The sequence below is a fragment of the Lepisosteus oculatus genome, chromosome 13 (assembly GCF_040954835.1).
Source record: "Lepisosteus oculatus isolate fLepOcu1 chromosome 13, fLepOcu1.hap2, whole genome shotgun sequence".
Lineage (NCBI taxonomy): Eukaryota > Metazoa > Chordata > Actinopteri > Semionotiformes > Lepisosteidae > Lepisosteus > Lepisosteus oculatus.
Genome location: NC_090708.1, coordinates 25,574,260 through 25,599,732, shown reverse-complemented (window position 1 = coordinate 25,599,732; position 25,473 = coordinate 25,574,260). Strand labels below are relative to the sequence as shown.

General features: G+C 41.5%; 1 protein-coding gene across 1 annotated transcript; it reads left to right on the top strand.

Moving 5' to 3' along the window:
• Positions 1-319: 319 nt before the first annotated feature.
• znf654 (zinc finger protein 654) lies at positions 320-23,486 on the top strand. The gene is made up of 9 exons (XM_015361733.2): positions 320-488; positions 3,560-3,705; positions 4,419-4,500; positions 4,773-4,908; positions 5,781-5,983; positions 6,719-6,855; positions 7,051-7,192; positions 8,778-12,300; positions 18,519-23,486. The coding sequence occupies exons 1-9, from the start codon at positions 363-365 to the stop codon at positions 18,524-18,526; spliced, it is 4,503 nt and encodes a 1,500-aa protein (XP_015217219.2). The 5' UTR covers positions 320-362; the 3' UTR covers positions 18,527-23,486.
• Positions 23,487-25,473: the final 1,987 nt, after the last annotated feature.

Sequence of the window (25,473 nt, the reverse complement as noted above, 5' to 3'; positions counted from 1 at the left end):
ACTAAATACAAGAGAATACAGTGTACATGCTTATCAACAGATGAAATGCAATTAATCTCCCCCATCTGACTCTTCCAAAACACGAACAAATCAAGGTGGTGCGCTCTTAAAAAGGGGAATTGGGTTTTAGTGTGATTGATTATGACCTTTGTCCAATCAGAGGACCCGTACTCGAAGAAGGGGCGTGTGGGGGTTACAAGCTGATTGACTGTCACAAGTAACCAATCAGAACTCAACACAAGTGGAAGAGACTCGTGATGGATGTGAGTGAGACCCAATAGAGAGCCGGCAGGTGGGCGGAGCAGGAAGCGAGCTTCGCTAGGGCTCTGTGGTTGTTGTACGCGCAGGGTAAGACGAGCAGCATGGCGGAAGAGGAGAGCGATTTGGATTCAGAGAGACTCAAAGAAGAGCTGGAGAGTTTGTTGGACAATGGCGGGAAGGGCGGGAACGGTCTCCAGAGCAAGCTGTACTGTACCAGGTTTTGTCAGGTAAGTCGAGTCTCTGCGGTTAGCGCCTGGTGGGACTGTAGAGTAATTTACCAAAAGCGTTCCCCTCCCCCAGTATGATCACTCCTGTTAATGTTTACTTTTTTATTATTCCATTTGTAGTGAAGATATGTGTTTTTCATCTTTCATAAACGCTCGTTCGCCCACACGCAAAGCGAAGCAAATCTTCCCTGGTCTTTTGCAGCACTTCAATGAGTGACATTTTGTAAAACAACAGCCCCCTACACATACACACCAACACACAAGATACCCCCGACACAATAACAGTGCTACTTCCACTGTAGAAAAGCATTTTATGGGGTGTGAGCCCTCATTTAAAAACCCCAGACTTGCCATGCCCGTCTCTGGTCTATTTTCCTTGCGTCAGGATGATGGTCGGTCGTTGCCAAATGTGTGTTAGAATTTGCTGTTGCATTTTTGTAAGGTGTTACCGTGAGGACATATTTAATCTGGATGCGGTGGGGATGCCCAGGCAAAACCACCTTACTGTGCATTTGAGGGCGATTTTTAGGATACAACGTCCGCTGCAGCAGACGGCAGACCTGTAGATGATATACTTCCTATATTTGTAGGAAGGCGGCACAGGCTGAAACTTTTTTTTTTTGCGCGTCGGAGGGGGTCGTTAGTTTTCCTCCTGTTTGTATCCGAGAGGTGTAACAACGCCCAGGGACGTGCAGCCAGTGAGGGTTAGTCTTATCAAGATTTAGACGAACTCAGCAGGTGTGCGGGGGGGTCCGGCGATGGGGTTGACGTTTTATGTAAACTGGAATGTGTGATCTCTGGCTGACAGAGTGCAATAGTAAAACCTGTCGTGGGCTGACATCTTGGCAGCCGTTGAAGTCCCTTTTTTTCTTGAACGGCTTGTTAGCAGGTCTTTGAAAAGGTGGTCCTGTGCCCGCTCGGTTTTTGAAATCCCTTTGTAATGCGATTTGGATTATTGCCTGTACAGCCCGTACGATGACATTGTCTTGATTCGTTAATTCCAGGGGAATTCGAATTGGTTAGAGGGCTACGTTTTCGTGAACTGGGAAAGGATCTGGCTTTCAGTGTCATGACCACCTGTTTAATGTGGATTTGTTTGTTTTTTTTCTGGACTGGTCTAGGCGTGTTCATGGAAAAGTCTTGCATTATATGAAACTCGCAACTGGAAAAAAAATACAATTAACACTGAAGAGAAGTTGCTTTGTCCTAGGATGACTGATAAAAAAAAAAACATTGATGTGAACATTGATTCACTGTACTGTTTAAAGTACATCAGGTAGTGTTCATATATCGCGATCTTACCACTGATAGTTATTCGTTCAATTTTGAAAGTGCAGGTTGGTTTGGTTGTGGTCTTCTGTCACGCATCTGTCGCTTATGTTAAATCTTTGATCTGTACAGATGACTTTTATCGATGCAACGTGCTTTAGTGGTAGTTGGATGCTAGTTTTCTTAAAGGTAACTGTTGCGATTGGTAGTTTAATACCTTGATGTTTCAATTATATCCAAATGATGAAAAGCAGTAGTGGCTGTTTATCGACAGCTTTCGTATAGATACCCAAGTGTATGTAAAGAGTAATGAAAGTAGTGGTTCCGTTCTCCGAAATGAATTATAATTATGCCTGTGAAGGCAGTCCGGCATAAGTATGTCATTGCATTTAGAACAGCCCTCTCAGGTTTTTATCCTGTATCCAAGGCTGCAGTAGGCACAGTATGAGTTCTAGATATATTGCTGTGAAGTTAGCATGCAATGGATGTGTCACTCCCACCTCGCTGTCCATTTTTACTGATTTTATTACGATCAAGATAAATTCACAGAAGATCGCTGTCAAAAATACGTTTCGCAGATACTTGTACAGGGGTGTGACTGCAGGAGGCTGTTTGGTTTTGGTGCATCAGTTACATTGATAAAGAGCAGTTATGAGGAGGAATAGAAAGTATAGAGGTACAGAAGTATTGCACAAGCGTTCAAGTGAAATAATGGTTTGCCTTTGCACAACAAGTTTCATCCCAAAGGATCCTAAAGCACCATATAGAAACTAAAGGGACCACAACAGTGGGATAAATGAGAAACTGCTTCACTAGTTCAGTTAAAGGGGCATTGTAGTAATCCCCCTACTCATAACCCCTTGGTTTAATGTAGTGTTCCTCAACCTTTTCCATCTCTCACGGCACACTTGCATGAATGTGGATTTAGTGGCCTATTCATCCCACATGCAGACTATTAGAAACAAACCATATATCAGTATTTAATCCAAGCTTGCTTCAGGTGGTAGTGGTAAAAGACCTCAGATCTTCTCCATTTGTGTTTATGTCCATCAAACTTGAAAAACTGAACTTGCACTACACTTGATTCCCATATGAACTGTCTTCAGTTTAGTATGTATGCTGAATGAGCAACACTACACTTTTCGTTGTTTGCGTCTCTTATATTTTACTTTTCCAAAATTCTATGCCACATTCCCGTTAGTCTAAAGGCACGCCACTAGGCCACAGTGCTCTGGTTTAAGGTCTCACCTGAAGGATGTGGATATGTCTCAGTTTGATACCTGTAGTTGTTTTTCTTCTATTCTTCTGTCCTTCATGTGAAGAAAGCAGCTTACTTCCAGTAATGCTCCTTTCAAAATTAACTTCAGCTACAAGTGTCACAATGGAAAGCCATCAAAGGCCGTTATGCCAGGCTTATCAACACCTCTGATGTATCCACTGCTGTTCTGTAAACAACATGGCTCAGTGCAGCATTCTTTGGAGTAACTGGAAGAACCATTCATGTTTCTTCCTAATCACCGTATGCAGCATGACAGGTGACAAGACTAGAGAAATGATTAAAGGTGGTGTCTTGCAAACAGGCTTTGCAACTCAGCTGCACACACTCAAATGCCATGAGCAATACCTTCCTCACAGGTTTTTTGTCTGACATTGCAAATAATGCTACACTGTTATACTGATCATGTAACACAACGGAATTTAACGACCAAGCTAAATGAAAATGCTGAAGGTGCTTTTCTTCATTTTCCAGTAACCAGTTGGTAATTCCATGTGTGAGCCGTACTGTCTTTGTCTTTTTGAAGGTGGTTGAAGAACACACTGGACGATGCCAGGTGCCGCTGCCTCAGTTGCAGGTGCTCCGAACGGCACTGTGCTGCTTCACCCAAGGCATTGCCACCTTCCCTGCTGACTGTGAGCACGTTCAGTATACCTTGAGCAGCCTTGCCTTGTGAGTACATATGGATGCACAGTTAACGCAACAGCAGTCAACCCCAGATGCTTGAAAGCCGTAATACTATTGTATTATACTACTATTGTTTGGTCTTAGTAGCTTGATGTCGGGAGAGTATTTTTATTTTATTCAAGTAATAGGGCTCAACATAGTAACTTCAACTGTTGGCTAAAAAACCTAATGGCTGACCGAGACTGAAACTATAATCCCTTGGTTTAGTGTTCGCTGAAGTTTACTTTACCACCAGTGTTAGCAAGGAAAGAAATGACAACAGCTTGTTTTTTTTTTAGTAATCGCTTACTGGGTCACAGACTTTGTCAGGTTTCTTGAAATATCCCAGTATGCACGGGATATGCTGCAAACCGATCTTGCATGCAAGTGGAAGATTTCGTAATTCTCCCAGAAGACAGAAACTCTTCCTTTGCATCTTCTTTATAATAATATAATAATCATAATAATTGCTTACACTTATATAGCGCTTTTACGGACACTCACTCAAAGCACTTTACAGGTAATGGGGACTCCCCTCCACCACCACCAATATGCAACATCCACCTGGATGATTATGGATCCACCCACTGTGTTCTAAATATTTCTGATGTTGAAAAGTTTTATGAGGATGTTTAAGAAGTGTATTCATTAGTTTAGCTAATCTGTTTCTTTTGGCACATGGACATGTTTGTCGTCAACTAATTTTTTTGTCATCACAGGAGCTTTTTTGAACTACTGCTATTTTTTGGTAAGGATGAATTCCTGGAGGATCCATTGAAAGACATTCTTGACTCATTTCAGGTGAGCCAGAATCACTGCACACATTGTCACCCATAGCTGGCTTTCTTTGATCAAATCATTCAAAATAGTTCAAGAAATTGAAGATGAGGAAAATTTGTTACAGTTCAGGAAAAGTGTTACAGTTCAGACTATAATAAACTTTTGGCAATATCAGCATTTCGAAGCATCTGTTTTTAAAAATAGATGCCTAATTTATAGTGCTAGTTTATTATGAGCATAGGCCTCTTGTGTCTTGTATTCCGGTTATTGATTCTGTACTTCTTGTCATAAAGGAATGCCACTCATGCCTATTGGGCCATGGAAATATGTACCTCATGCTGGTGAAACAGATTGTTAAAGAAGGTGGCCCATGGGAGAATCCAGTTTTGCAGGCTATCCTGAAGGAGATGCCGCAACATCAGGAAGAAGGTACTGGGCATGACTGAGTGTTGAACAGTTGAATTAAGTGTTTTACTTGGATTGACATTAGGTTTGGGGTCAATTCCAGATTCTCCTTTCAATCCCATTCTGATTAATTTGTTTTTTAACATTTGCAGCATTGGAATTGTTTGGACACGTAGCACTGGAAAAACTGATCTTGGCCTCCCCCCCAGCCCTAATAGACATTGTTTAAGATGTATCAATCAAGTTAACAGTTTGTTTTATTTAAAACTGGGGCTGGCATGGGGCTGAGCTCTGGGGCCATGGGTTAAATTCTGAATCACTCAGTGCTCAATACAGTGCTATCTGTGTGAAGTTTATATGTTCTCTCATGTTATCATGGAGTTTCTCTGGGTGCTCCAGTTTCCTCCCACATTCCAAATACATACTGATAGGTTAGTTTGCGTCTGGGAAAACTGACCTGATGTGAGTGCATGTGTCTCTATTGTGCCTTGTGATGGCAGGGTATTTCCTGCCTTGCATCAGTTCTTGCTGGGATGGGGTCTGGTTCATCCACAAACATGAAGTGGTTAGAAAATGGATGGATGGAATTATTTCAAATTCTCTTTGTGTATTTTGTAAAACCATAGAAAAAATTCTAGATTACTCTGCAAGTGAAATGGTGTCCGCCATGTTACAGTACTCGTGGATTATATATTTTCATCACATCTTTTCAGTGTGTTCTCAATGTTCACAATTCCACAATGCCTGCTGAATATGGAGCAAGAAGTTAGGGCACTGCTTCATCCTCTAACAAGCCATTTCTGTTTAACAGGTACTGTATGAAAAGAGGAATCTTGTTGGGAAGCAGTCCTATCGGTTTAACCTAAGAAGTGTTTTTTTTGTTTGTTTGTTAACAGTGGACAGATACTTAAGCTCAGAAGTTCCAGCTTTCTTTGAGTTCCGGGTTCGTTACTTACTAGCCTGTGAACGTATCCAGGAGGCTGTGGCACTGTCCAAGTGCTGTATACAGCATTCAGAAGTGGGAAGACATCTGTATTTCCATCAGGCTTATTTAACCTGCCTTTTAAAAGCATCTTTATATGATCATCTTCAAAAGGAGGTAAGGAGACGTATAGATTTAGTCTTAATTTTAAGAGAAACATGAAAGTTTGCTCTGGCCTAGTTGAGAATAAGGGTATTTACCCTAGTGTTCAGGTTAAATTCCTTTCAGGGCCTTCAGGATCTGGCCTCAATACACTTTCTTGACTATTTCAACAGGTAATGAAGGTTCTCACTAATCTGCAGTGTAGCAGAGATGCTGATGTCAGGGTACCCTCTTATGTGGAAGGAGCTTTGACATCCTTTAGGGAAAAAAAAACCTAATTGAAGGAATACAATAATTGTCCTGTAGTACCTGTAACATTGGTCTTGGGTTTAAGATGGAATACATTTAACCTGATTTTATTAAATTAACAAACGTGACCATTATGTGTATATATTAATGTGTCCCAGTTGAATTCCACCCATGTGTGGATTTCACACCTTTCCTCTTTTCCTATATTCTCTTTCAAGTTATTACTACTGGCTTTTCTGTGGTGTGCTGGCGTGTCGTGTTAAGCCTCTAATCTTGTGGCAACTGCTCTTCAGTTCACATATATTGGAGCTGCAAGTGTTTTCATTGTGAAGTCCCGAGTCCATTTTCATAAGAGATACAGCACTTAAGTAGCTGTTGTGACCTGGTTTTTCCAATTCCCTGGCTCGCACTGCAGACCCAGAGGTGGCTGTCAGGGATCACTGTCATGTGATGTGCTCACTCCACCTTGGCTTTAGCAGTGAACTTGCTGTCCCTCAACAGATGGCAATGATTGATGGGAAGGATGCTGTGGAGATCATCTGCAACACTGAGAATGAGGAAAAGGATGACTTGCTGTTGGTGCTGTGCAAAGCATTTCTAACCCAGCAGCTGCAGAATGGTGATATGTATTACATCTGGTAAGTTTCTGTTTGCTGTCTTCAGTAATGTAGAGCTTGAGTTGAAAGTCAAAGGTGGAATGATTTTATGTTGTAGTTTGAGAATACCATAATGTTTTCTCTTTAATAAAATTTGCTTGTTGTCTCTCCATTTATCGGTAGAAGAATGTTGCTGTTTGTATATTGTATATTCTCACCTTTTTATTTATTGCCTAGGGATCTTATCTTCATATGGAGCAAACTTCAGCTGCGGGCTAACCCTTCCAAACAGGACTTCTTAGAAGAATGCCATCAACTGATGTCAACTGCGACAAATGTTAAAATGATTTTTCCCTTCATGAAGATAATTAAGGCTGAAGTGAGTGTTTTTTCCTATTTAAAGGCTTAATAATACTAACAATAATAATTGCTTACACTTATATAGCGCTTTTCTGGACACTCCACTCGAAGTGCTTTACAGGTAATGGGGACTCCCCTCCACCACCACCAATGTGCAGCATCCACCTGGATGATGCGACAGCAGCCACAGTGTGCCAGAACGCTCACCACACATCAGTTATCAGTGGGGAGGAGAGCAGATTAATGTAGCCAGTTCATAGATGGGGATTATTAGGAGGCCATGATTGGTAAAGGCCAATGGGAAATTTGGCCAGGACGCCGGGGTTACACCCCTACACTTTTCGAGAAACGCCCTGGGATTTTTAATGACCACAGAGAGTCAGGACCTCTGTTTCACGTCTCATCCGAAGGACGGCGCCTGTTTACAGTATAGTGTCCCCGTCACTATACTGGGACATTAGGACCCACGTGGACCGAAGGGTGAGCGCTCCCTGCTGGCCCCACTAACACCTCTTCCAGAAGCAACCTTAGTTTTTCCCAGGAGGTCTCCCATCCAGGTTCACACCTGGCTCACACCTGCTTAGCTTCATCTTCCCCAAGGGAGGGGGGTATAGGTTCTCTGGTACTGGTGTTCAGCAGGTGACCAAGATAAGACCTTCATAAAGAGGAGAAAAGTAAAATAGAACACAGGCTACACTGCATGGGGATTGTTTGTTTTTTGTGCTCTGTAGAGCTGTAAAACATTAACAGCATTAAGCAGAACCAAGGATGCCTGTCCTGAATGTAGTCTAAGGGTTTAATAGCACCTGGAGGGACAATCGGTGCAACTGTTTTTTCTTTTAATAATTTGATACTGCAGGTTGTTTCTCTGCCTCCTGCTTATGGACTCTCCAGAGTGAGGCCCATGAGTGCCTCTCAGGAGCTTTAGTGCTAATTTGGCGATGCTATCTTCTTTGGTCTCCAACGGGTTATTGAGCAAAGGATCTCTTATGCCCGTTTTTTGAAAGAAATCAATATCGGCTTTGGCAGCATGGGTGGTTATAGACCTGCCTCCACTTTTAAATAAAAGTATCATGTGTTCTTGGTTTAAGTGCCTTATCCACATTTTCTTCACTTGTGTTGTGATTCAGAAACAAACAACAAGTTGTTCCACTTGATTCTGGAGTATCCAATGAGTTGACCATGTCAGAGCCCCTGAGGATTTTGATTACTAGGTCACCTGATCCCTTGAGGCTTTTGTGTTGAAGACTAAAAATATTCAGTTCTTTTAGAGATGTCCTGTCAGAGCAGGACATTCCTTTAAGCACAGGGATATATATCTGCCAGTTCTTCTCTGGACCAATTCCAGGGCAGCAATTCATTTTTTTGTAAGGTGCCAACAAAAATGAAAATTTACGTTTGTTTTCATTGAAGACCCTGGCTAATTAATGATTAGCCTACTCCAGTATCTCTAGCCCTGCAGTTTTAACTAACAAGTGCAAACCATGTCCTGAAAATACCAGGGTGCTATTTACCTATTGATGTTCTTCTGGATTTGAGATTAAAAACAAAATGGTATTAACATACTGCCATCGTTGATATGCTTTGGTTTGTCTTCTTTCCAGCTGGGAGACGAAGGCTTGCAGTTTTGCGTCGAGCTATGTGCATGTGCTCTTCAGATGGATCTCCGTCATGACCCAGTCACCAAGTCCCTTGTGTACAAGATGATTGCTTATCTTCTTCCAAATGACTTGGAGGTTTGCAGAGCCTGTGCCCTTCTTGTTTTCTTCATGGAGCGCACAGTGGACTCTTACAAGATTGTTTATCTTCTTTACACCTACCCTGACCAGGAGTATCACATGGATTCCAGCGTGATTAAAAACCACATACGTTTCGAATTGCTCCAGATCTTGAAGAGGGGATTGTTTTTTGATCCAGAGTTTTGGAACTTGATCACGCTAAAGACGAACTGCCTGTCTTTGATGAGTGAGAAAGTGATGAAAGCAGCCTTGAATGAGACTGTGGAGGATGATAAATGGATTCAAAATGATAGTATTAAAGAGACATATAAAATGCATTCAGAAATTCCAGACAAGCACACTAGCCGATTGATGAACTACTCTGATAAAGACCGGCGTAAGCCTGCTCCTAAACGTTGCATCAGGCAGTCGGAGGCAGCCTCAGAGAGCGCCATCAGGAGGCGAGGAAGAAAACCTGGAAAACGTGTTAAAGTTATAGATACGTCGGCATTAAGGCGATCCCTAAGACAGCTCGATATGATTCAGGAAAACTCCATGAAACAGCTCTCCAAAAGACAACAAAGACACCTCGGCCGACAGGCAGAAAAAAAAACCCTGAAACGTCGCGGTAGAAAACCCAGTTGGTTTCTACCGGAGACCAACAGACAGGCAGAGAACAGTGCTCCGAGGCATGTTGGGCGGCCTAGGAAGAAACCTCCACAATCCCCTCTGGAAGTTGCGCTTCCGAAACTCGCCGCATCCGAGACGGGGCAAGGTGAGTCGCAGCAGGTCTCCCAGGAGCAGCCAGCAGCTGATGAGGTGACCCCTCTTTCACCATTACCCGAGACCGTGCCCATAGAGGAAACCCCTCAGTCTCCAGAAAGGGCTTCACCGATGCAAGTTTCCTACCAATCCCTAGACTCCCTAGGAACACCCCTTCTGGATACAATGCTGGAAGTGTCCTTCCCCGATAACGAGGCGATGGAAATACCTGTTGAAAAACTAGAGGTGGTTGAACAGCCGCAAGAACTAATTGAGCAAACAGATGTGGCTCCAGAAGACTCGATCAACCACCTGGACACCTGTGCAGAAGAGCCCTCTGGAGGTCTGAGTGAGAGGGAACCAGAACCTCCTGTCAAGCAAGAAGACAACACGACAGTGGAGGAACCTGTTCTGCCACAAGAACCCATAGCTGAAGCTTGTGAATTCCAGCAGTCCAGTAACATAGAAGTAGATGATGCCACCTTGCAACAGCAGGATAACGGGACTGATGGCCAGATGGACATTAAGGATGAGGAGGAGAATACAATTCAGTCCCCTGTCAAAGCGCCAGAAGAGAATGCGGAACTGCCCACTGTAATGCAGGACAACATACCTGAGTGCACTGTGCTGGAGCAAGGGCTTCCAGATGTACTTCCAGAAGGTCCTGTGGTAGCTCGGGATAAGTCCCCTCAAGGTCTTGTCATAGAACTGGATACTGTGCTTGAGGCTCATGTGGCAGAGCTGGTCTGTACACCTGAGGCTTTAGTTGCAGAACCAGAGGTTTTAACTCACGGTCTAGATTCATTTGTTGAAGAAACCAATAGAGCTCCCGTAGAGGCTAGCGAACCAGATGACACTGTGAAACAGGCTGCTTCCCCTCCAAAACTTGAGCAAGAGCAGCATACTGTGTCACCACCAGGAAATGATCCTGATTTCAAAAACTCTCCAAAAACAGTTTTGGGTAATACTTTGAGCAGAAATGAAAACTGTGTGCCCAGGCATCGTTGTATGTTGTGCAACAAAGACTTCATGGGTGGACATATAAAACGCCATGCATTGGTTCATCTACAAAAAGGAAACCTGCGTTGTGTGTTGTGTGGTAAAACATACAAGCAAAGGAATTTCATGCTTAATCACCTGAAGGAACACCTTCAGAAAATGAAAAGCAAAAAGCGTCTGCCAGATACCCAAAGCAATGAAAATTGCACTCCAGTTGAAAATGGAACTTCTGAAACTTGCGAGCGTGACGTCATATCTTTACCCCCAGATCTTAAACATTCAGCAGCGGAAGTAGAAAATCATGTAGAAAACCATAACAGAATTAATGTAAATCTAGAACATGTAAGTAGTGAGTCACAAGGTTTGCTGAAGAGTGACAAAAATGAAATTGCATGTGCTGCAAAAGATCAGTCAATGGTGCAGAGAGCTAACGGATCTATTTCAAAGCAAAAGTCAGAGTGCCAGAAAGAACAATTCAGATGCCCTGCAGAGGGGTGTGCGAGGTCTTTTGTTAGACAGTGGGTTCTCGTTAAGCATGTAAAGAAAGCTCACCCGAATGATATGAAAGTCCAGGAGTGTACATTTCTCTGGACAAAGGGAAAGTGCCAGTATTGCCAAAGAAAATTTCTGTGTCTGCAGCATTACTCGGACCACCTCAAGAGGCATGACGGTGCTCACAGGTATTTTTGTCAGCACTACAGCTGCAACGAAAGATTCAAAACGCAAGCAGAACTTGGGCAGCACCTAAAAACCCACTCGCAGTTTCAGGCACAGTGTAGTTTTCCAGAATGCTTTGAACTTTTTTCTGATCTCTCCCTGCTGCATGAGCATGAATGTTGGCATTACTCCCTAATGACAAACCTAGATGGTACTCCTTCAGCAGCAGCTTCCGGGCACAACTCCACGGAGGCCAGTGGCATCCTGGTAAAAAGAAAAAGAAAAAAAGACGCACAAGAGGCTCCCATCCAAGATCTGAAAGTCCGAAAAGAATCCGCACAGCCAAAGACCTACATACCTAGTGGAGGAGGCAAATCCATCTTAAATTCAGTGGAAGTCAAGGTTGCCACACCAGAGGCCAAATCCTTGGAGCAGCCAGAAGATGGTGCGAGGGAGGATTCCGCGGGCGGCAGGGTTTCCGATGGACAGCTGTTAAATGGGCATGCCGACGGAGATAAACCGGCTTCTGCTCAGCTGCCGGAAGGAGCAGCTCAGGCACTGGATCTGCAGGACCACGCGCCGGAGGCGGGGAAGAAAGACACCGGTCCAACGGAAATTAAATTGGAGGGGGTTGCCGGAAAGGATCCGGAAAAGGCCCCCCCGCCCCAGGACGTTTCCACGGCAGCCCTTAAAAAGCCCCGACGGTACGACGATGAAGTTTACTCCTACGGGGGCACTTCCAAAAAGCCGTTCATCCGGCCTCCCCCTTCGGCGTACCTCGCTGAGCAGTACATCAGCATGCCCAAGCGCAGGAAATCGCCCACCAAGGCAGAGTCTCCCAGCTCCGCGCCGCAGTCGGAGCAGGCTGGCGGTGTTCAGAGACACAGGTGCACTAAGTGTTTTGCACTCTTTGACAAAGCAGAAGAACTGCAGAGCCATCTCGCCCAGAAGAAGTGTCAGGCTTTCTTTGGCTTTGATTCAGATGAAGAAAGTAAGTGGTGGTATCTTTTTTTTTTCCTTGTTGTTAAAGCATTGGATTCTGTTCTTCTTTTCAGCACATTACATTCATGTTGTCATACCCGAATACCTTTTAAGGTGAAAATGCAAATGATAAAGTCATCGATTCTCCTTTGCTAAACAAAATGCAAGAGTGAAATTATATCAGATTGAGGTGTAACACGTTTTCTCTCGGTGCACTACCTGTTACTTCTCAAAAAAGCAGGGGACCTTAAAGCTGAATAAAATTCGGACATACCTGGCTTGGTTTAGAAGTATTTTGTTCATTTTCAAGTACATTCAAAACCTGCAGTGTGTGGTTAGCATTTTGATTTCCTGACCTGGCCAGCGATGCAACGTTAAGTGGCATTTGTCTATAGTGACCTGTTTGAAAAAGCAGCAGGAGGACTAAAAAATAAATGTAACATGTACGCTTTTTTCCAACACATAGGATTTCCAGTTGTGAATAGCTAGTTGTCTCTATGACTTAGCTGACAACTACAACCTCCGTACCTCCACAAGGAGAAGGAAGGTCAAGCACAGAGTCTAGTTTCATGTATTTGCTTGAGAATGGAGACACTGCAATAGGGTTCTCACCCCTCTGTGAAAGGCCTTCCGCTAACACGTGAATATAAAATATTCGAGGGGAGAGCTGTCGGCATGCAAGTTACAAAAGAGCAAGTCGAGTTTAATACCATGCCGACTAAGGTTTCAGGCAAGAAAAGCATGTGAAGGTTTTCTACCGATTTTTCTTTTGGTGTCAGTTGTTTTGGTGAAGGTGCTTAATGCTGAAAATGTCTAGGATATCTGTTGTGGGGTTATACGATAACTTCTACACTTCCCTTTAAAACTTTAAGGTGGCAGATCCAGTTGCCTTCAGCGATGGATCCCTTGTAGCAGCTTATTTCAGAAATGTAGGAGCACTTGATCTTCTTCCCATCATGCATTAACACCATGGTGGTCTTAAGAGGAATGGGATGAGCAGACTTGAGCTGGCCAGCTTCAGTCCTCCAGCTTCAGCACTGCTTCTTCTCATGCGTGCAGGTTGCGTAGATGCTCGGGAATATTGGATGCGTCCAGGGAAGTGTTCCCAGCAAGCAAACTGCAAGGATATACTGAGAATGAAAAGTTACTCCGGTAGAAAGCAGAATATTCCGAAAAGGTGCACTAAAAAGAAAGCAATCTAACTTCCTTTAACTGCAGAGAACCTGGATAGTGCAGCACTGTCTTCTATTTCCTGTTTTGAGCCACACATAGTTAACCTAGAAATAGTATTAGCTAAGGTTGTGCTGAGGTCTCAGCTGCATAAATATTAGTTCTTGCATTAAGACAGCAATGCTGAATAAGAAAATGTAGCCATGCTAAAGTAGAAAGTATTATTGTCATGGAAATTATAATGGTTCAAGCTGTTTGCACATTAAAAATAATCTCAACTTGTTTTTTTTTAAAGAAATGATTTCAAAGAATTACAAAGTACTTCCATTTACCTTCCATTTCCATTTAAAAAGTTGCAGTCTCCCCTCGCCCATGTCAGCCTTGATCTCTTTGGTTAAAAGACCTCCTGGTTATTGAATATATGCCTGCACCAATGAACGCATCCAGTCACATGAGGAAAAAGACACTGCAGTCTAGGTAGTAAATGAAACATCTGGGAAACTTTTACCTACTTCTAGGTTTGGAAGATGAGCTGATCTCACCAATTCTGATTTGTTGTTCTCTAGAAGCTAAGCATGTTTTGTTTTTAATTTAGCATGATGAAAATGGAAAGATTTCAGTGATCTTGGTCTGTAGTTCTACGTAAATTGAAACTTAAAAACTTTATTTTGTACATGTGTTTCATTAGAATCTTAATGAATGCCAAATGAAGGCAGTAAGACACTAAGAACTGTTGATAAGACCAGGAATGTATTTTAGTATCTGTATAGCGAGTCAGTATTATAGAAGCCTGTTAGCGCCACGGAGGAAAAGTGTTTTCATGTTTAAACGAGATAACGCTGTGTTATGATGAGATACTGCTAGCACAACACCAGCAACAGGACTCTCTTCATAAATGTATATTTCTGTAGGCTATGGCAGCAATTTGCGTGCTGTCCTGGAATTGTTCTTGTTTTGCATTCCTGTATGTCTGTACAAACCGACACACACATAGTGTTTCTTCTCTCTTCTAATGACAGTTTCCTTCCATTTGCTACGTAATTCTGAATTCAAACGTATTTGACAAGCATGGGCTGAAAGCCTTTGGGTTTTTGTGCTTAAATGGTCAATGATTGGTCAACAGTAACAGTAAACCAACACATATACAGTAAGTCTAACTGTTAAAGTCATTGTAAATATTCTACTCAGTTTTAAGTAGGCAACAGCCTACAGTATCTTCATATTACTGCAGTTTCACGCAAAGTATACAATACTTTTGCAAAGTTGCATTCTGCTTTTCACAAAAATAGTGAAAATGACATGCGTTTAACCCAGGAATGCTCCGTCATAGGGGATTTTACTGCATGTACACTGAAGACTTTACATATGCTCCTTTAGACTAATTTGCACAACGAGGAGTATGCTGATATTTCCAGTGGTTAATGTCCGCACACAGTTGCATGGGACAATATTGCATACATATTGAAATCAAACAAGTAATAGGTTTATTCCATGCTGAAAAAAAGAAGAAAGAGAACACAACGTTTCGGCCGTGGAGCCTTCTTCAGGTGTGAGAGAGACAGGGCAGTAGGCAAAGGTAAAGTAGCGGGAGAACAAAGGTTGGGAGGGAGGAGGAGTGAGAGGCGGGAGCAGGGGACAGAAAGAGAGGCCAATCAAGAGGTGTGAAGTCAGAATGGGTGCAGAGAGGTGTGAAATGAAACTTCCAATGAATGGAGAAAATTTAAAAGAACAGTAATCTGTCGTTAAGGGAAGGGAGAATGTGTGATCCTAACTGCAGAATAATTTTAGTTTCGGTGGTCTTTCTGATGTATGAGTTCGGAAAACCGTCTTTGAGAACACAGACGGAGAGATTAGTGTGGTCGTGGCCGTCAGAGGTGAAATGAGAAACAATGGGCTTGGAGAGATCTTTAATCTTCACAGCCCTGACGTGTTCTCTGAAGCGGTCTCCGAGTCTCCTTCCTGTTTCTCCAATGTAGATGGCTGGGCATTTACTGCAAGAGATACAGTAAATAAGGTTGCTGGAGGTACAAGATGCTGGAAGGAGACTCGGAGACCGCTTCAGAGAACACGTCAGGGCTGTGAAGATTAAAGATCTCTCCAAGCCCATTGTTTCTCATTTCACCTCTGACGGCCACGACCACACTAATCTCTCCGTCTGTGTTCTCAAAGACGGTTTTCCGAACTCATACATCAGAAAGACCACCGAAACTAAAATTATTCTGCAGTTAGGATCACACATTCTCCCTTCCCTTAACGACAGATTACTGTTCTTTTAAATTTTCTCCATTCATTGGAAGTTTCATTTCACACCTCTCTGCACCCATTCTGACTTCACACCTCTTGATTGGCCTCTCTTTCTGTCCCCTGCTCCCGCCTCTCACTCCTCCTCCCTCCCAACCTTTGTTCTCCCGCTACTTTACCTTTGTCTACTGCCCTGTCTCTCTCACACCTGAAGAAGGCTCCACGGCCGAAACGTTGTGTTCTCTTTCTTCTTCTTTTTTTCAGCATGGAATAAACCTATTACTTGTTCCTTTGCAGCCTACGCATGCTGACGCAGCTACCCACCTGAACTACATATTGAAATCTATCAATATATTAGGTAGTATTGTTTAACACATCGTTTAAATGCAATGCTATCTAATTTAATGCAATAACTTTTTTTTTTCGTGGTGCTAATATGCTTCTATGCAGTAGGTACGAAAGAATGTTTTCCCTATTGGTTATAGTTTGACATAATTAATAGCGGCCCCTAGAGGTATAAAGGAGGCACTTCTTCTCAAATCTTTCACCGCTCTGCCCCTGAGCCAAACAGAATGCCTGCCTTATTGTTTGTTTAGAGCGCCAAACCAGTTTCTACACTTTTTTTAATGTAATCTTACAGCTAAGGTAGTAAACTTTATTTGGGCTGTTTTCTTTCTCATGGGAAGTCTGTGGTGCCAAGGGCTGGATTTTGACGTTGTTGAATTAGGAAACGGTGACTGCTGTCCAAAATTTGACTTTATTCTAAAGATGAACGTTTGTTTTTTTGTTGAGCTAGGCATACTACCTCTTCAGTTATTCTTGCTTTTTGTTTGTAGTTGAGTGAGATTCTTCAAGAAAGTAAAGAGCCTTATAGAAGGAAGAGAAAGTATCAGGTGTTGAACCAAGATCATTTAGAAGTGAATAAGTAAAAAAAGTAATTATTTTTAGTTGCTAAGCACTTGACTTGCTACATAAGTTGTATAAATCTTAAGTAAGCTTATATGATGACTGTTATATTCTCTAATAAATCTGTAAATTTGGCCTTCTTTTGCAGCTGTAAGTGCTCAGCTGTTTTGGGGTTTAGGTTCTATACTGGATTCAGAGGACAAATTGCAGCTGTTTTGTTTGTACTTCCTGTTTAAAAGCTCACATATATGCGCTTGAAGAAAGGTTCACATCTTAACTTGCTGTTCAACTGTCGCTGAAACATTCAGAATGGCCTTCTGCCTTGTTGAGCTCTGTGGGATGCACTGTAATGCTTAAACATACAGACACGGGATGATAGGCCTTTCCAGCCAGAGGGATCATGTGGAAATTCGATTTGAACTTTTCAGCTGATCAAAGTACAGGTGCTCAGGGTCAAAACTTTGAATGTGTTATGTATTGCAGGTAGACAAATAGTGATTTTTGTGTGCCATAATTGACTTTATTGCTCACTGTTTCACATAGAATGAACATAATGTGATCCACACAAATGTCTCCTTGCTGTCAGATTTCTGTTCTGCAGCATCTCAATGAGTTTCCTCTTACTATCACAACCCAGACATGCAGACCTAGATTCAATGTGGCATCACAACACTTTCTTTCAACAGCAGCAAGGTGAACAAAAAATGGACCAACACAAAGTTCAGCTAAGGAATGGTCTTTTTCTAATAAAATGCAACTAATTAAAAAATGCATTGACATATTTGGTCCTTTAAGAATGGTGCTATTTGTTACGTGTTTTACTTTGATTCCCTGCACTGTGCTTGTACATTTCTGCAGCTGATGTTCCCCTGTTTCTTGCCCTGCACGTGTGACTCCTGAAATTAGACAGAGGAAGGGCAGAACAGACTACTGTTCGATCGTTTGTTGCCATTTTAGGCTCAGTAGGTTGAGAGCACAGTATAGTGTCCCAGAACAGTTATTAAAGCTTTTCAGCAGGTAAAGGGATAGTCCAATTTCACATAGTTTTCCATTGCCATTTTAGGGTTATAAAAGTGCTGTAAGAAATGCATCTTACCTTGAAGGGATTGGTTAAGGAGCTTTAATACAGAGGTAGATTTTGCAGCTGGCCACTGGGTTTTGACTGTTCTAACAAGCCCCCCCAGGAGCTTCATCATGGAAATGAAATCCCACATTAGTGATTGTGGGAATTAATAGACAGGGGAGCTGTATAACTTGAGGCCTTGATTGTGGGAATAGTCTGGAATAGTTAACTGTAAAACCAGGAACACACCTCTCCAGTCCTGGCTTATGTTGTGAGCTAATAATTACCCAGTTCAGCTCATTGTTTAACAAGCTAAAGCCTTTACTTGCTCTCTAGGAGCTAGAGATTTAAAAGGACCCCAAAAGAACTTTCTGGGCTCTGGCCCTTAAGGACTAGTGTTGGATGTAGGTTGGCTATGTTTTTTTTGCTGCTCTGTTAACCCAATTCCATCTGACTTATTGTAAACCTAATCTTTTCATTCCGATAATTGTGATGCTCAAGTGCTACTTTGGCATTATAACCACCGTTTATGAAACTCACAAACGTAACACATCCTCTTTAGATTGGAAGGCAAATATCTCATGCTCCAAATAGCTCAAAAACCAGGGACTACAAATGCAAATTAGCTTTTTCTCTAACTCTGGTTCACCTAAAGAGTTGTACACTGTCCCTTTTCAATAAACTACGCTAATGTAAAGAATCTATCAACCTGTAACAATTATGTCTATAGAACACTGTGTCTTCTGATGATACCAAGTTAGCTCTTGAGTTGCTTTGCAATTGTATTAGTGATCCGATGTTTAAATAACAGATTCTCATGCCTTTCTGTCCTCTCTCTCTCTCCTCAGGTGCCTGATAAAATAAGTATGAAAAGACTGTTTCCATGTGAAGCCAGGACTGAAGATGCTCCTGTGTTTGTCAAGTCAATGTTTGACTGTTTTAACTGGCCTTGAGCACAGGGCTACCTCAGAGCACTTTTGAAACTGAACGCCACAGCAACGAGAGCAAGAGGAGTTCAAAAGACTTGTGTTCAGAAATCTTATCTGATAAACACACTGGGGAAGGGGAGGGATTGAAAATGCGGGGAAAAAAATAAAAACACAACCTCTAAGAGGTACCCAAGTTCTCTGTATACAGAGCTGTGTAACAAGATGCCCAAAAGACGATTGGAAAAAGAGCTTGTTGCGGTAGTGGAAGAGCGGGGGTCAAATTCAGTCTGTGAGACTGGAACGGAAGCCTTTAGTTGACCACATTCTGCGATGATTCAACTCTAGCAAATTCTGGACCCTTTCCCAAACTCCAAAGTGCCTGGAACTATTCGGTCGGCTTCTTTCTGCTGTTGGTGCATGGAGATTGGGGATGCAGTAGGAATGATGATCGCCTGGCACCTGATCTGAATGTTCGGAGCTTGCTAGGGATGAAGTGGAGAAAGACGTACTCGTTTTCTTAAATTATTTTATCAGCAACAGCCGAATCAACTGCCCCAGTATTTATTGCACACTAGTAGTTTATTCACCTCATAATTCGCATTGCTGCTGCAGAATACAGGAATCACTAACACAATAGGTATTTGTTTCATCCAGCCCACTAATGTTTTTTTTTTTTTTCCCCCTGTGTACTCTCCATTCTAGCTGCACTGTGTATATTAATGAATTGTATTCAGTATTGTAAGGGTTTCAGTCTTTGTGGTGAGAAGCTGCACAGGTAGAGATGGCCGGCACATTGGGTTTGCCATCCTTTAACACCAAGGATAGATAAATCCTTGTCCAGGTGTCAGGAGAGGGGGAACAAGCACCAAGCACCTAAAGATAACAACCAAATTGATTTGCCTTTTCTGAACGGGCTGTTTCCAAGCTGCAGTTGCGGGTAAAACCAGTCCTACAGCACCACAGGTTTGCTAGATTTCATTCTGCTGCAAGTATCAGCTGAACCTGTGAACTAATTGGAACCAGTTAAGCACAGTCTCCAGGTGTGAATCAAATGGTCCTGTAAACACCCTGGAAGAGCAAGACTTTGGCCCTGCAAGACTATGGCTACCAGCCACTGTTCCTCTGGAACTGCATTGATGTTGATCACATGTCACAGTGCTCTTCCCCGTAAGCACCAGTGTACTGCTAACAGTGCCTTGTGTGGTCCTCGCCTTTCGAGACATCCAGTGGTTTGTTTCTGACCCAAAGCTATGATACAGATAGTGCAGTCTTCACCTGCTGTTCTGGTAGCAACGCCCTGCAGCAGGCCCCAGAATTGAGTCAAGATTAAAAGATGTGAGCCACCACTGCTATCAAGACACACACAGATTATAATAGGATTACATGGGGTTTAAATTCTTCAGCTTCTTTTATCAGAAGGTGATTTTTTTTGTCTTTACTTTTTTTTTTGGTTCTAAATGAGTGTCTTTGAGATTATAGTATAGTGTCCTCAATGTGGCACATGTAAATTGTAACTGTTTCCCTTGGAACAGTAGAAGTCTTTTTATAAGTTATATAAGGTTTTAACAAGGATATGTCAATTTTGGGGGGGGATGTTTTGAAATCTGCTTTCTGCTAAATTAAAAAAAACACTAATTAGAAACGAGGAGATTTGTGTTTTTATACAAAAGTGCTGGACACCAGTATATTCAATGATTTGTAGGAAATTGGAACCTCTATGTAGAAATGCAGAAATAATCTTGTAGGAACACTAAAGCTGAAAACCGACGCAGTAGACTAAACACGTTGCCTCCATCTGACAAGTGTACTGACAAGGACCCAGAAGGATTGCCAACAAAAAATGCAGCAGCACAAAACATAAGCTTGTCTTGGATTTGCAGCCATCGAGGTGCTCCTATTCATTGAATGTTTTACTTTCCTCTGAGAGGAGGAAAGCACACTTATTAATTACTGTTAATCAAGGACAGGGGGTCAAAACTGGAAATTGAAGCTATATTCTTTCTGAGAGCAGTATAGGAAGCTTTTCTTTACACAAAGAGGTGTGGGTGTCTGGCCTTATCCGAGCACAACTGGGAGAAATATTGGAATTAGCCACTGAACCACCTAACCAGCCTGAGGGGTGAATGGCTGTTATATTGTTTGCAGCTTGTCTTTTGTTCTGTAATCCAAAATTCATCTTAAGTTTAATTTCTCTTGTTTTACCGGGAGAATACAGCTTTCCTGATTGTATAAGGACAAAAAAAACAATGAGTGTCCTATTTTAACTGAAGAGGTTACACAAGGTAATTGGTATAAGCTTCAAAGACTTCCTTTCTAAACTTGTTTTGGTTTCAGTGTTATCCAAGATAACCTATTTCATACTTTTGTTCAATTGGTCTCAGATCAGGATTTGTTGTAGATGACTGAGAAGTTAAATGGTTATTTTCATAAAACAGTTACCATACACTTTTGTCCTATAGTACTAAAGTCTGGGGCAAAAGAAATGAAATAAGAGCTTTCCAGATTCTCTATGGTATGTCATGGGATGGCCCAACAGACCACTTTATTCAGCCCATTTATTAGGTTATGCAGGGAATTATAATTCAAATTCATGTTGGCTGCATACTGAAAATATTAACCTCTTAATAAGGATTCCGTGCCTTTAATCTAATTCTTCTATTGAATTGTTTGAGAGAAATGCCCAATTAAGATTTAGTACTCCGGAAAAGAAATATGAGTTAAATGTTTGATTACATTTAGGAGCCTGTCAAACAAGGAAGATGAACTGAATGGATTTTTTGTAATCTTTCTTTTCTTAGATTGATAAACCGTTCAAGATTGCTCATCAATTTACATTTCAGGATTTGTAGTGGAATCTAACAATTTCTGGTCGGAACTTGTTGAAACAGTAAAAAGTTATTTAAAAAAAATTGGAACGTGGAGCCTGTTCAATAAACAAATCTGTCACTGGGTTATTTTGCCACCCAATTTGGCACTTATGTTTGCCAGTTTGGATTGGCGCTACATGCAGTGTACTGGACACGCCCACTCACGCGCGGGGAAGTGTCTCTGGACACACCCACTCACACACAGGGAAGTGCCTCTGGACACGCCCCTGTTTGGAGTGCTTTGACATGCTGCACACCTTTCAGGAAAGTGCTTACTCCATCGGCAAACCCCTCCTGACAGTTGTTGCTGTGTTAACAATTTAAGGAAACCCTGCAGGCTGCTGGGAAATCTCCAATCACAGTTCACTAATGGCCCGGGTTGGTAAATCATTTAATGAATTATGGGTGACTTAAGCTTCAGAGAAAGCACGTCACATGTTAGAACCTGAAAATCACGGAAATAATTATTTTGCAACAACCGAAACTTCAGTTTCTTAAAGAGGAAGTGTAATGCTATTTTTATATTTTTCGGGGTGAGAGAATCAGCATTGAGTGCATTCCAAGCCTCAATAAAAGTAAGATGTACACAGGGACTTGTAAGACCTCCAAATTACATCACAAAATTTGCTGACAAATACTCCTTGTTAACTCTGCATGCAGATCACATTTTTTCTGTGAAATGTCTGCTGCACAACATGTACTTATTTGTTCATACATCGCATTACATTAGTCATTACAGTGACTAGTGAACAGGAAGGGTCTCATCATGTTCAAGTTTGCAACAACATGGCGACTGTTTTCACAAAGTTCACAATTTTGTGCTTAATTCAAAATTGATTGTTTTTTTTCTATAACGTAAATTAATTGATTTTGTTACTGAGATTTAATAACTGGTCTATGAAATTGGTACTGCAGTACCCCTTTAAGAAACCGCTAAGCTTTTTTGGGGAAAAAAAGAAATCCAAAATCGAGCTGTAAAGGTGATAGCCTGTTTGGGATTTCCAGTCATCTCGCCTGTGTCTACAATTCATTAATTTTACTTAGTAGGGTGTAGTTTGTTGATTTGAAAGGTGATGTTTCCATATATTTGGAAGAACTGTGTTGCCTGTTAACAGGTAAAAGGATTGGAGAATGCCAATGTGATTTTCTTTTTTAAAAGTATTGATTCTTGTGAACAGTCAGCTCCGTGAGGCAAAGTTTCAAACTTATTTTGTGAGGACAAAAAGCCAGATTTAACCTCTATGATATTAGTGAACCTCTCAACACTATCCAAACCCCCTTTCCCCCTGAGAGTGAGGAGATATCTTCTGATGGCAGATGATTCTACTGCTGGCATGAAGAGTTCAAGGGAGTCTCCATTGATAACACCAAGAAATGGTATGAATCCTTATGTGGGCTATTATGTAAAATTCTCACTCTGTGGTTTTTTGTGGAGTAACATCCTGCAGGTGGGCATATATATATATTATTGTCATGATAGACCTCTGCTGTATTTTAGGAAGGAATGCCTTGAATATTGGAAAATGTAAGTTTTCAAGACCTTTATTTTTATAGATCAAATGGATTTTCTGATTGACTCTAAAATGACTTTAAATTGCGTGGCACAAAAAATAATCTTACTTGTTTATTGATGTTTTGTCATTGCCAGTAAAAAATCTCAGATATCTAAGGGTCCTCTTAAGGTTTGTGTTGTTGGTTGGGTAGTGTTTGCAAGCTTATGATTTTGTTTCCCGTTCTGATTAAATTATAAACTTTTCTGCTGTTATTTTTTTCTGAATATAGATTTTTTACAGGAGAATGAAAGTATGGGCTTCCTTTTTGAATGTTTTAGAATAAGACTACACTTTTTTTTCTAACAGATTACTAAATTGGGACTGAGCCATTGAACTGCAATAAAATTATGAAAGAGGACATAAACGCCCATGGTAATTTTGTGCAGTTGAGTCTCCAAATAAGAAAAATTGACAGTTTTGTACTATCTGGATTTGTTTAATAAACTGTCTTTTTTTTGTTGCTGAAACAGGGTGTGTTAATGTACTGTATTTAAACATACTTCTTATATGAAAATACTGCAGTATATCTAGTATTTAACAAATATTTAAATGACAACACTTTATATAGGCTCTCAAGAGTCAGACTGGTAATTTGTTCTTCTTTAGAGACATTAAGGATATTGGTCATGTAGCTTCTTTATCTAAAAAAACAACAACAAAAAACTTTAAGCCTAAAACGAATGGGTTTTGAGTGTCCTTTGACCTGACAAGGCTTCTGAATTGATAGTTGAAGTGAAGTGCTCATTCCTAGAGAGTTCCTTTTCTTCTGTTAAAATAAAACTTTGATTTATGCACATGCTCTTTTGTAAGAAATCCCTTTGAGATTTGTTTTTATCCATTCCTGAACAAGAACAGCCTTAAACTTTTCATCTGCTGGTGTCAGCCATGTCAGAAGTTTAATCCATGCTTCTAGTCATTGGGGTAAAGGCAGACCAGAGGAAAGGATTGGATTTTCTGATGCTGCAGGTAAGTTTGAATCCCAAAGCATGAGAAGAATCACGCGATAATATGCAAAATCTGTAACCAATTCCAGCACAGAGGCCAACAACTCCGGCCACAGGGCTGCTGTTCAGTAGTTGTTATGGGTCTCTTTAAATCCCCTGTTCCTTAAGAACAAGGAAAAGCTTAGACTTTTCCAGTTTAGCCAATAATCAGTTCAATCGGGTGGTAAAAAAAACTAGATATCTGGCTGTTCAAGACTGGAGTTGTGCCCTCCTGCATTAGAGGCTGGGTTTCTGTTAGTCTATGTAAAATTGTGGGCAAGGGTTAATACCTGCTTTGCATTATAATGATTGAGCTATATAGCTCATTGCTGATCAACAAAGTTTTTGCTCAGGTGAAAAAACCATAAACCTTCTGGCCTTTTAGGAATGTGCCGCCCCTTTTCATCTCTGATCTTGGCTGTCCACAGTAAAAAGCTCCCTGGTGCTGCCTGTGTAGGCGAACTCCTCCATTATGTCAATGGGTATCATCTGAATCGTCTTTCAAAGTGAAAAGAACAACATGGCTTCTTTTTGTGTACTTTGCCCCCTTCATCTGCATACAGAAAATGCACCTGATCTGCACTGGCACAATGGTTTGCCACTTCCCCTGTACCAATGTGTAACCCACATTAGAGTTCCTCTTCGTTAATTAAGCCAAGTTAATTAACCAAGCTTCGAAAAGTTATGGGTAGAAGAGCAAAGGAATTGTCTTCCTGGGTTTTGAAATCACCGGATCTGTGCAGGTTTCAACCGCTACTCGATCATGCAAGAGAAAAAAAACATTAGTGGATTATACAACAATGATCAAGGCACATGTTCTGTATGGAAGTACCAGACAAGAGCAGAACGTGACCTGAACTGGATGTTGCTCTGTCCAACAGGTGGCATGTCTTTGTCGCCCATAACATCTTCTATTTAATGTCTCTGGATTGAGAATGGTGTGCCAGTGTTTTGGACAATTATTGTTACTGTGAAGGGGTTATTCCTGAGATTGTGGGGTTACTTTACAGTATTAAATAGGACCACTCAGCAGCATAGTTCTGAAATTACTTTTTTTTCTTCCCCTGACATTTTGTCAAAGGCAGTTCATCCATTTTTTCCCCTTTGGATATCTAAATGTCAATGATTTAACTTCTTGCTTGTACAGGTACCCTACTGTGCAAAAGTCTTAGATATTTAGTGCTGGTCTTTTTTCATCCAATGGGATTCATTGGAATTCTATAGCTTCCCATACTGAAGTATAAATGGGTTTCATTGCAATTCTATGGCTGTCCTACTGAAGTATAGTTGTTTAGCTTCCAGCAGATACAGGCTGTGGTGGATTGCACCTGTTGCTGGTGACAAATGGGTTTGCCACCAGAGGCCGCCACTATGTTCTGAGAAACGTGGAGATAATTGTGTAATTTAATTATTTATGAATTGTAATAGCTTGCTGTAGGTTCATGTGGCTTTGTATAAAGGCTATGCGTGT